Here is an 11,284-nt window from a genome sequence, read left to right on the forward strand (position 1 = left end):
TCTCTGCTCAGTGCACTCGCGCGCTCTCTCCCCCGGGGCGGCGGGGGCGCTCTAGGACCGCAGGTTAGAGGGATCGGACTCCGGGATCTGCAGGATGCGGCACACGGCGCGGATCGGCCGCACCAGCTTCTGGGCCGAGGCCGTGGGTTGAGCCATGGGACGCCGAGACTCCGTGCTGCGCCGCGGGGAGGGCCGGGCCGGGGCTGGGGAGCGGGTGCCCCCGGAGGGAGAGAGGGAGCCGGGCCGGGGGGAACGCGCGCCCCGGGTTGGAGATGGCCGAGTAGGGGGAAAGGCCGAGGGGCCGGGGGAGGGGATTGTGCCTGGAAGGGGGGCCGATCCCGGGACCCAGGAGAGAGGCACCGGCGAGGGTGCAGCAGGGCGCAGCGCGTCTAATGGAGCGAGAGCGCGGCGGAGAGCGCAGCAGGACCTCTGATCGCCATCGCCAGACGCGCAACTGAGAGTGGGGAAGCTGCTCCGCCGGTTTCCTCCTCCAGCACCCTGCGGGAAACAGGAGCCCGTGATTCGGCGGCCCCGCCTGGGCCTGCCCCCTCCCGGGCCCTGGGGGCTTCCGCCAACGCCCCGGCGATGCCACCGGCTGCGCACAGGGAGAATGAGCCCTTTGTTCACCCCTCCCCCCCACGGCACCCGGGCGCCTGCCGAGAGAGGCTCCCCCGGGGCAGCGTGCCAGCTTCCCAGCAGCCCCACCCTCCCGTGGGCCCGGCCCCGGAGCCTGGCAGGCGGGCAGCACCCCCACTATAGGTGCCAAGCCCGGGAATTGGAGCAAAGGGCGGGAGGGGCCGGACTGGGCCACGGTGGGGCGGGGTGCCCCTCTGGGTGCTCGGGCGAGGCCCCTGGGAGGGGGCAGTGCCAGAGCTGGCAGGGGCAGTGGGGTTCTCACGAGTCAGTGATGGGCGCTCTGACCCACACCAGCCGCCCCAGGCCTGCTGGACCACTTGCTCCTGGTCCTCTCCAGCTCTGGCACGTGGGCACACCAGGCCAGCTGGTGTCTACCCTGCCTCGTCCTCACCTGACCAAGCTGCTGTTTATGTTCCCACCCAAGCTCCCTCTGGCCCAGTGGCGCAGTGTCCTGTGTTAGCAGTTCTGGGAGGGCCTGGGCTCTAGTCTCCCTGCTCTATGGGCCTCGGTTTCACCAAGTGTCTGGAACAAGGAGGTGGGTCCTGATGAGCTCTACCACCTGCTCCAGCCCCATGTTCTGGGGGTCTGCCCCATCCTGTGTTCTCAGTGCTTCCAGGCCCAACATTGGAGAGGAGCCCATGGGAGTGGCTCCTGGGAGGGGACAGAGAGGAGGAGAGGAAATGGGAAAGCAGGGCACCCTCCACCCTCCACCAGAGGAAGCATCCTGGCTCCTCTGCGGGGGTGGTTCCACAGCACAGACACAAACAGACAGATTCTAACACACACAGACAGATTCAGACACACACAGAAACCCACACGCCCAACGGGTACTTCCCTTCCCCTCAGGCACCCACCTCCCACCCCGCGACTCCTCTGCCTCTGTGTGGAAGCCATCCTCGGCCTGCCTTCACCAAACCTGGACAGAGGCAGCACCACCCCACCCAGCCCCATCCCATCGAAGGGATGAGTTCCCGGATGCCTCCAGCCTGGTCCCAGGTCACACCCCTATCCCTGGAGAGGGGAGCCATGAAGAGCCGTGAGGAGCCTTCCTCCCAAGAGACTGGAAAGGAGGCAGTTGAGGGGAAGAGGAGGGGTCCCGAGGAGAGGAGGCCTGAGGGGCTGGCACTGGGCACGACTTGGGTCATGTTGGCATAGATTCACCCAGCCCCTTTGCCTCCCCACAGAGGCCGGTTCTGTGGCAGGGCAGGCTGGTAGGGGTTGTTTACATGACTGAGTTATTAACACTCCCTTCCTCCCCCAGCTCCCCCGAGGGTGGCCTGGACCTGAATGTGCCAGGGGAAATAACTGTGGAGGGTCTAACACGGACTGCAATCCCAAGCCCCTAAGCCCCAGCCTCTGCTCCCAGGCCAGTTCTAGGGTTCAGATGAGGGGCTGGGGTGCGCCTGTGGTCCCCCATCTGTGTCCTCTGGCAGCAGAAGCTTGTGAGAGAGTGGGGGGGGGGTAGATTCCTGCCGCTTGGGGCCTACATGAGGCTGGGCAGGGCAGGATAGGAGCCTGGGCTGTCTGGGGCCCTGATGGCCTGTCACTATCATCCCCAAAGGGGATAGGGACTGTCCCAGGGGAGCGGGACAGACACCTCCCCCCACCCCACCCCCAGTTGCTCTGTCTGCTTTGTTAGGTCACAGTCTCTGGCCTAGACCAGGAATCTCAGGACAGGCTTCTGAAATGCCCAGGGGCCATGGTGGGTGGGTGGGCGGAAGAAGCCCCTTTCCATCCTCAACCAGCTCCCAATCCTGCTCCCCAGGCCACTGAGCCTTGTAGCCGGCTGTTCTGTGCCTGAAGACAGAGCAAAGCTGAGGAGACACACAAAAGACAAACACACAAGGAAAGCCACACATGCGTGGACACAATGCTGGATTCGTGGACCAGCAAGCTGACCAGCACCCCCAGCTGCGCGTGGGCCCTTCCCCGGCCCACCTCGACCCCACCCCGACTCCTGGAGCACTGACACACACACGCTAATACACACATTTATGCTGACACGCGCAGCAGCAGTCAGAGCCACTGCCCTGGCACTGTCCCCAGAGCCCCTTACCTGGGCAAGCACTGTGCCCCTCGGGTGGAGCAGCCCCCTGCCCAAGGGAGGGCAGCAGGCGGGGGCGGGGGAAGGAGCCCCGGAGAGTCAGGCCAAGCTGCCACTAATCCAGGCAGGGAGGAGGGGGGTACCCACGTCAGAGCGGGGACTGCCGGGTGGAGGGCATCTGAGGACATCCCCTCCCACACACGCGGCCGTCTGGGCACCTAGCCCTGCTTCCACGGCCCCTCCATCCTTCAGACAGCTGAGGCTGGCCTCCCCCCACCACACCCCCCACCCTTGTGGCAATGCCTGGGGTGCGGGCAAGGGGGAGGGGGAGTATTGAGGGGAATTCTCGTAGGCCCTGGGGGAGGGGGAGAGGAAGGGAAGTGTGGAGATGCTCCTGGAGCCAGGAGGAAGCTCTGTAGCCGATGCCCCCTCCCCTCTCACCCACCCAACCCAGGTCCCTGACCTAATTCCTCTTCTCAGTGGAACCTTCCCAGTGCCCCTCCTCCACCCCCCAACCTCCCCTCCCCTGCGATCCAACCACCCAGGCCCCAGGCCCAGGACCTTCTGCCTAACAACGCCAGCTGTGCCCCCCTGGATTTCCTGAGCAGCAGGCATCATCCTCTTGCCTGGATTCTGCCCCCTACCCAGCTATTGGCATGGCAGTCCCTGATGTGGGTGGGGGACAAGGGATGAGATCCTGAGTGCTCATGTCCTCAACCTCCTCAAGGGTGGGGCAGTGCCAGCTAGGACTCCCCAACTCAGCCTGGACCAGGGCCGTGTTGAAACAAGAAGCTAACTACATAGCCACCACTGAGAATGGCAGCTAAAAACACAGCAATGGGGCCAGCACATGTGGAGGAGGCCAGGATATGGAGGGGCCACAGCCTGAGAGGGGCCAAAGAGGCAGGGAGAGAAAGGAGCCACCTGACAGGTCCAAGGGATGGTGGGCTGTGGGGAGGAGGGAAAAGGAAGGCTAGAATGAAGGGCCACCTGCACCTGGGAACCTGGGGGCAGTGGAGGAGGCCCTCAGAAGCAGGCAAGGCGGGTGCGGAGGCCGAAGAGTGAGCCCACAACCTGAGTGGGGCTGGTACCTAGGCCAAGCAGAGGTCTGTGATTCCAAGGGGGCTGGCCGAGGCTGCTTCATCTCCCTACCCAGTGCCCAGCCTGGAGCCTGGCACACCTGGGCTCCAGGCCAGTTGGAATGGAGGTCCAGCCCTGAGCCTGCCTGGGGACGCAGTGGACACACTGGTGGATAACAGAAGGTTGGAGGCTGTAGTCAGGCCAGAGCACAGCCTACCCTCCCCTACGGGTCAGGCCAGAGAGGATGAAGCCTGGGCCAGGAACCCCATGCAGAGGGAGGCAGTGCTGGGCAGACGTTTCAGTGATTCTCAAAGAGACAGGGCAGCCTCTGAGGGAAGCCCAGCCCACACCCAATGCCCCAGTCCCAGGATCATGTGTATGCATGGCCAGAACAGCCCCAGAACTTGGAATTCTCCTTGCCCCTTCTCCTCTGGCCCCAGGATGTCTCGCAACCCACAGGACTGCAGCAGTCATTCGCCTGTGGTGGGCACCAAGGAGATGCAGGGCACGAAGATGGAAGCACAGGCCGTCCCCGCCTTGACGAGCTTATACTTACTCATGGATTTGTTCTTTTACCAGCAAACTGTCACCGAGCCCTCTTAGGTGTCAGGCCCTGTGCCAGGCACTGTGGGGTGACTACTGGAGTCAGGCAGGTTAACGAATGATTACAAGGTGCTTCTAGTCCCACCCTGGGGAAGGCGGCGGAGCCTCACAGAGGAGGTGATGCTGGAGCTCAGAAGTCAGAGAACAAGTGGGCCGTCACCAGCCACACATGTACTACAGTTTCACTTTGGCTAAACCAGCATTTGTTCCAGGCTGGAATACAAGTGAATAAGGTGCAAGTCTGTTCTTCATGCAGTCACAGTGCAGTAGGGGAGAAAACACCATATGCTCAAGGCAGAAATGGGTCCGTGCAGGGGCAGAGGCGGCGTGGTCTGGACGAGCAATCAACGCAAGGGGGCAGGGGAGTGCTTACAGGAGGGCTTCCTGGGGGAGGTGATGTCTGAGTGGTGTTCAAAGGGCAAATAGGAAAAGAACAGTTGGGTGGGGGAGGAAGAGCATGCCAGGGGAACAGCATGAAGCCACGAGATAGTGGGGATTAATGAGGTGGGGAATATGGAGCAATTCACCTGCGGGGGAGGCCAGTTGGGAGGGGAGGGAAGGGCGATGGGCACACCAGCACAGCCCATGGCATTGTGTGCCCTGGACAGGGTGAGCAGGCCAGAGATCAGGAGCCTTAGCAGCTTGAGGAGGGGTTGACAAGTCAGGGAAGGCTCAGAGAAAGCAGATCTTGAAGGACGGCCAACGGGCCTGGAAAGAAAGACTGTTTGGAGGGCAGGAGACTCAGACGGCTGGAGCAAAGGCCTGGAGGCTGATGCTGGGATGATTGTGCTGTGCTCAGGAGAGAGATAGGAGCAGCGTGGCCAAAGGAGGAGCTATGGGGCAGCAGGGGCAGCAGGGCCAGCGAGGAAGCTGCGGGGTGAGGTGGAGATCACGGACCTGAGGAAGCATCACCAGTTCAGCCCTGGGGCCAAGTGACCCTGGGAATGAGGGCAGGGGAAGCCCTAGCTCCCATGGAAGTTCCCTCACCACCCCACAACTTCAGGCCTCCCCCCAGCTCCCTCTTCCTTTGAAGTTTTGTTTCATTCTGCCTGTTCATCACACGCTCCTCTGTTTTGTTCTCCCAGTTCAGGGCTGTGGATCTTGCCATTCCACCTCTATCAAGGCAACTTCTGGACAGGCTTGCATTAGGAGACAGGGCCCCGACCCACAGGCAGCACAACCGTGGACAAGTTGCTGCACTTCTCTGAGTCTCAGTTTTTCCACCTGTAAAATGGGTATAACCCTACCTAACAGGCTTTTTGTGGATAATTCAAGGAAATTATCTCTGTAAAATGCCCAGCACAAGGTCACGCACACAACCTATGTTTGATACATGCTAGTCTCTTTCTCCTTGCTTCCCAGGCAAGAAACATCTCATTTACTTTAGTCCTGCACAGTGGTTAAGTACACTGACTCTGAAGCCAGACTGGCTGGTTCAAAGCTTAATTCTGCCACTTACTAGCTGTGTGACCTCAGGCAAATTACTCGCCCTCCTGGTGCCTGTTTTCCCATTTGTAAAATAGAGATGATAATAGTACAGACCTCTCAAAATTGTTGTGAGGATTAAATTAATATGTGTCAGGGGCTTAGAGCAGCACATTCTCGGTGCCAGCCGTTACTAGACTTTGCATCCCCAGTATCTCGAAACATGCCTGGTACCTGGTGGACACTCAGTAAGGCTGTTTCGAATGAATAAATGAAGAGATAAGGGATGCAAGGGAACGCCAAGAGAGTAAGTCATTGACCACCAACATGTGAGGAGCTAAACCACCGGGGCAGATTAAGTGCCTCCCCCAAGTGAAACCCAGATAATGCCCACACCAGGAGTTAATCCACCCTCCTGAGGCCACTCCCGGTTACCACATCCAGGCACAGGAGAGGGCAGAGCCGGCACCACTGCTCCAGGAATTAGAGGAGGGGATGGAGTGGAGCCAGCCCAGGCCAAGAGCCTGGGTCTCAGGAGAACAGAGGAGACTCATGGATGGGGCAGGCTGAGGACCGATGACCACGAGCAGCAGGGAGGAGCAACGGTGGGGGGCCCATTGGAGGCTGGGTCAGAGTTCCCCATCGTCCCTCCAGCCAGCCAGTGGCCAGGCCCCTACAGGGCAAGGCTCTGGCCAGCCTCCAAGCCCCGCCCTCCTTGACCTGGAAGCTGGGGGCAGCCCACACCCTGGCAGCTGCTGCCCTCTCGCGGCTACTCCACAGACATGCAATGCTCCCAATGTTACTTGCGTGTTTACAGGAACTCAATGCTCCTCCCCCACAAAAGCGCCTAGAGACCCCCCTCAGGCACATGGAGGAAATTGGGCTCCCCAGGGCTAATCTGAGCACAGATCCAGCTAATCCCCACAGGATTACCATGCTGCCTACACACCTTCGCTCCCACTGGTTTCTACTTCCCATCAAGGTCCAATCCTATCTCCCCCTGACTGCGGTCTTCTTAGACTCTGATCTCTCTCAGGGCTGGGCCCCGACTCTCCCATCTGTGTTCTCAGAGGTCTCCGAGAGCTTTCCACGACAGTACTTGCTGCATCACAACAATTTTGTCAATGGCAATCTCCCCCAGAAGACTGGGCCCCTCTGGCAGTCTGTCCCTTTAGCCCCGGTCCTAGGCCGGGACTGGCCTGTAGCAGGCTGTTAAATAACGTGTGCTGTGAGGACTGGGAATACAAACCAGGAGAAACAGAACACTTTCATGTATTTAGTTATCAAAACCTGAACAAACCTGACCTCATTCACCAACACAAAACATACAACCAGGACACACACACAAGGCCTTGGAGAAGGCTGTCAAGTACTTTGAAGGACAGGAAGGAATAAACAGAGCTGGGTGGGCTTTTGATTTCATTTGCAGGGTCTGGGGAGGGCTGTGGTCCCACACCTGGGAAGGTAGAGGAATGAGAAAGACAATAAATAGAACCGTGGTCCCAGCCTGCTTTGGAACATTTGGGTGCATCCCTGTGCATGGCCCCGACAGCACCTGCCTCTGGGCCTGAACCAACAGCAGGAGCTGGGAGGGCAGAGCCTGTGCAGCTGGTGCAGACAGGACAGACATGCAGCCAGAGGTCCCCTCCAAATAGCCCTCAGCACCCTGCAGGGCACGAGGGCCGGGCTCTGCAGACCCTAGCTGTCCACGTCTGAGGGCATGGTCTTTTTCTTTGTCCGGACCTTTAGGGAGCGTGAGGTGCCCTGGGGGAGAGAGAGCAGGCACACCATGAGAGGTCTGGGCTGAAGTGCCAGGGCTGCCGCCCCCCCTTGCGTCTTCCTTGCCACTGACCTCCCGAACCAGCGGCTTCTTCTTGCTCACACGCAGGCTCTGGCTGCGGCTCAGAGGCTTCTCTCGGTGGGGCCGGGTTGACGGCTGAGGGACTACCTCTGTATCCGACCAACACTCACCCTCCGTGTCACTGTCCTGGAGGTCCACTGCCCGGTACCCTGTGTGGAGGTGAGGGAGGCCAGAAGGCTAAGCTGCGCATTTACACTGTCTGAAGGCCTGGGGCCAGCCAGGCCTTCTTCTAGCCCTGCGGGAAGCCACAGCTTGCATGGAGGAAGCCATCCCTCTTGGGACAGTTGCCCACTCACCGATAGGTGGCCTGCAGCGGGGAACCTGGTCCTCCAGGTAGAGGGGATCCCGGTAGGTGGGGGCAGCAGTGTCGGGGATGGAGCGCAGGTCCTGCATGGAGAAGCTCCGCAGCCTTCCAGCCAGCGCACCCTGACTCTGCAAGGGAGGGGGAGCTCTGCATCACCTGGAGGGAGGAGGAGGGCTCCTAGCAGAAAGGGGCCTCCATCAGGGCAGCTACCCAGGGAAATCAAGGACTGACCCGCAGGTAGTCACTGGGGCACCAGCCCCACAGAGAGCAACTCAGCAAGCTTCTAGCTCTGGGCCTTTGTGGCACCAACAGGAAACGAAGGCCCAGAGAGCAGGAGCGGCTGCTCGCAGAGCCAGGGAAGTCTGGACTTTCAGCTCCATGCTCCTGCCAACACCCCCGTCACCCCTCACCCCTGTTCCCCAGCACAGACAGCTGCTATCTATCAGCTCCCTGACAGTGAGCTGGACTTGCCCAAAAAGCACGGGGCTGGAGGGCTGGGACCCAGGGCACCTTGGTGGCAGCCTGCACAGCGGCCGAAGCAGCAATGTTGAGGCCCCGCTTCCCAAAGCTGAGCACTGTCTCATAGCTGCGCTCCTTGGCCTGCACGATGTAGGTGTCGATCTCCTGCAGATGAGGGAGGAAGAGAGCTCAAGTGGACAGCTGGAGTCACTCTTCCTCTGCAGACCCAGAGAAGCCACTGGGTGCCACGCTTCCCAGCCCAACCCCACCCACAGTGCTCAGGCAACCACACCAAGAGCAGGGCTCCCCACCCACCCACCCACTCCCCCACTCCCACACCTCAGTGAATGGCCATGCTCCATCCTCCCCCCAACCATCCCCAAACCAACTTCCAGCTGGTGTGTCATACCCCCAAAAAGTCATTCACATGTGCCCCCACTTGATTATCCCAAAAGAGAAAGAAGGTTAGGCTCTGCCAAGGTCTCACAGCTAAACAGCAGCAGTACTGGGATTAGAACCCAGGTGTCCTCGAGCATCCTGAAGCCCGAATCCAGGGCTCCTTCCCTCACACCCATTCCTATGCTTCCCTCCCTACCTCCCCCTGGGGTACCTTCTCATGGCGGGACAAGGACGGGTGCACAAACTTGCGGTAAAGCAGGCTGGCCCCCTTGGTGTAGGGCGAGAGCAGCCACAGCACAAAAGCCATTTTGATCTCATAGTAGAAAGGGAACCTGTCAGAGCACAGGGGGACAAGGGCAGCCAGGGAGCCAGGCAGAGGGTGGGCCATTGCTCCCCACAGCCCACAGCCCCGCTGCCCCCATACCAGGAAATAAAGATGTCTGTGAAGGTCTCTGCCGCCATGAAGAGTGCAAAGACTATCCAGTACATCATCCAGCGGACCTGTGGGGCGGGGGCAGAGGTCAGAGGCCAGCGGCTAAGCCTGAAGAGCCAACTCCCCTGTCCTGGACTGACCCAGCCCAGGGATTCCAGAGAGCACGTCCCGCTGCATTCCCCTGCCATCTGGCTAGAGAGTTGCCTCTGAGAAACTGCTACTCATTCTTGTACCCACCCCCAATAGGCTTCACCCACAAGATCCTGCACAGGAACCCCAATAGCCCACCCTCCATCCACAGCTATTCACCCAAGATACACCTCCCGATTAAGCCCCTGGAGGAGGGGGAGGCCAGCTCAGACCCTCCCCACCCCACCAATCCTACCATACCCCCCCCAAGGCTGTCGTTCCACCCCACCTGAGTCAAACCCTCCTGCCCAGCCCCTCACCCCCACACTCACGTATTCACGAATGTTCTTGGTCTTCACAGCCTTGTACGAAGCATAAGCTGGGTACAGCATCCCAAACATCAGCCTGGAAGAACAGCCAGAAAACCGAGGGGGAGAGTGAGGGGCACCATGCCCCACCACGCTTCACCAGGTGGCCGCCTCCCCCTCGGTGTGAGGCAGCAATGCCTACCCTGTTCTTCCCGCTTGGCTTGCACAACCTGCACCTGAGTCAGTGCCCTGGAAGCTGCCCTCCCCACCCTGCTGTTTACAAACATCTTAAGCCTGCCCAGGCCTGCACTGGTGGCCCATGGATACGTGGTGAACAGAGAGCACACACAACCACTCAACAACGTGGGTGGGAGGCAGACTTCTGAGCTGAGGAGAGCACCACTGTCCCCTCCCATGGACATGCAGTCAGGCCCATGGCCACGAGACCTGGCACTGCCAGGCTGCAGACAGGGTTATTCCAGCTGGAGTACCGAAAGGTGACGAGTAAGACAGAGTAGGGAGGCTGAGGCCAGGGTGGTGAGTCACGTGACAGATGGCTCAGCTAGGAAGCAGGCCCACAACGGCTTCTCCGCCCACAACGTGCCACAACACCTAGTGTTTGCCAAAGGGCTGCGGTCCGGCCCGTGGTCCTCCGCCCCACGCACCTGTCTGCAGTGTGTGTGTGAGTGCGGAAGGGGTCGCCATCCGCCAAGGAGGCTTTGGGGGTTGGGGGCCAAGCAAGCCCTGCTGGATGCCGCGTGCAGGCCCACAGGTCCGTTAACCTTTGCTGTGAGGGTGGGAGGGCGGGGGAGGGGACAGGTGTGACGGAGCTCAGAAAGCCCCCTTTCCCACCAGACGTTCCCAGTTGCCACCCCAGGGCCGGGCTGGCACCCGGGATAGAGGGGGTATGAGAGCTGCCATACTCACACCACCAGGCGACAGATCATCCAGGACACCATCCTGCAGCCTCGGGGGAGAAGGGAGACCACCCAAGAAGATGCCCAGAGGGACGCTCCTGCAGGGCCGGGATGGGGGAGTGAGCGGAGGAGCGGGAACCAGAGGGGCGCCGCCCCCTAACTTCGCAGTGCGGGGAGCCGGAAGAAGGGGGAGCCCAGCAGGCCGGGCGAGCAGGCCGGACGCGGAGGCACCGACTCAGGAGCCGGTACCGGCGGGCGCGCTCTTCTGCCCCGCCGCGCCGCCAGGCAGTTTCCGCTCGACTCGCACTCCCTGCCGCGGGGAACCAGGCGTTCGGCCCTCGCAGGGCGCCGCGGCGGGGGCCGGGGCGCGAGTGGCGGGTCGCGGCCTTCACTCGTGCGGTCTCCGGGATCCCACTGCGCCCGGCCACCGGCCCGGCCTCGGGGCGGAGTTTGCAGCTCACTTGAAAGTTGCACGGCACCGGGCTCTGCCCAACCCCGGGCTGCGGCGCCCGGCGCAGGCGCACTGCGGCCCCGGGGGGCGGGGCGAGGCGAGCGGCCTGCCCTTTAAAGCGGCGATGCGCCCCCGCCTCGTGTGTGGGGTCCCTAGGTTGAGTCGCGGTCCTAACCGGAAAGATTAGGGGATGAGAAGCGGCAAAAAAAAAAAAAAACAAGATGGGGCGGGAGTA

General features: G+C 61.1%; 2 protein-coding genes across 4 annotated transcripts; both read right to left on the reverse strand.

Moving 5' to 3' along the window:
- Positions 1-51: 51 nt before the first annotated feature.
- On the reverse strand, positions 52-487 carry HRURF (HR upstream open reading frame). The gene has a single exon (XM_087437275.1). The coding sequence runs from the start codon at positions 154-156 to the stop codon at positions 52-54; it is 105 nt and encodes a 34-aa protein (XP_087293401.1). The 5' UTR covers positions 157-487.
- A 6,702-nt stretch (positions 488-7,189) lies between these two features.
- Positions 7,190-11,050, reverse strand: REEP4 (receptor accessory protein 4). 3 transcript variants are annotated; one of them, XM_087437277.1, is made up of 9 exons: positions 10,609-11,050; positions 10,347-10,468; positions 9,706-9,778; positions 9,236-9,312; positions 9,023-9,143; positions 8,425-8,577; positions 7,946-8,081; positions 7,641-7,798; positions 7,190-7,552 (listed from the first exon to the last, which is right to left on the reverse strand). In XM_087437277.1, the coding sequence occupies exons 3-9, from the start codon at positions 9,772-9,774 to the stop codon at positions 7,487-7,489; spliced, it is 780 nt and encodes a 259-aa protein (XP_087293403.1). In that variant the 5' UTR covers positions 9,775-9,778; positions 10,347-10,468; positions 10,609-11,050; the 3' UTR covers positions 7,190-7,486. The 3 variants fall into 3 exon arrangements, with proteins under 3 accessions (XP_087293403.1, XP_087293402.1, XP_004442365.1); XM_087437276.1 differs by lacking the exon at positions 10,347-10,468; XM_004442308.3 differs by lacking the exon at positions 10,347-10,468 and having other exon boundaries at positions 8,464-8,577; positions 10,609-11,046.
- Positions 11,051-11,284: the final 234 nt, after the last annotated feature.

This window comes from Ceratotherium simum, chromosome 12 (assembly GCF_057802395.1).
Source record: "Ceratotherium simum simum isolate JZ-2026a chromosome 12, ASM5780239v1, whole genome shotgun sequence".
Taxonomy (NCBI): domain Eukaryota; kingdom Metazoa; phylum Chordata; class Mammalia; order Perissodactyla; family Rhinocerotidae; genus Ceratotherium; species Ceratotherium simum.

Bases quoted from the DNA above. Each gene is read 5' to 3' on its own strand.
- HRURF (XM_087437275.1), bottom strand. From the start codon at position 156: ATGGCTCAACCCACGGCCTCGGCCCAGAAGCTGGTGCGGCCGATCCGC.
- REEP4 (XM_087437276.1), bottom strand. From the start codon at position 10,640: ATGGTGTCCTGGATGATCTGTCGCCTGGTGGT. The intron at 8,082-8,424 runs GCAAGTCCAGCT...CCTCCCTTGCAG, and splicing joins TCCAGCCCCGTGCTTTTTGG to AGTCAGGGTGCGCTGGCTGG. The intron at 7,799-7,945 runs GTGAGTGGGCAA...ACCTCCACACAG, and splicing joins CCGCTGCAGGCCACCTATCG to GGTACCGGGCAGTGGACCTC.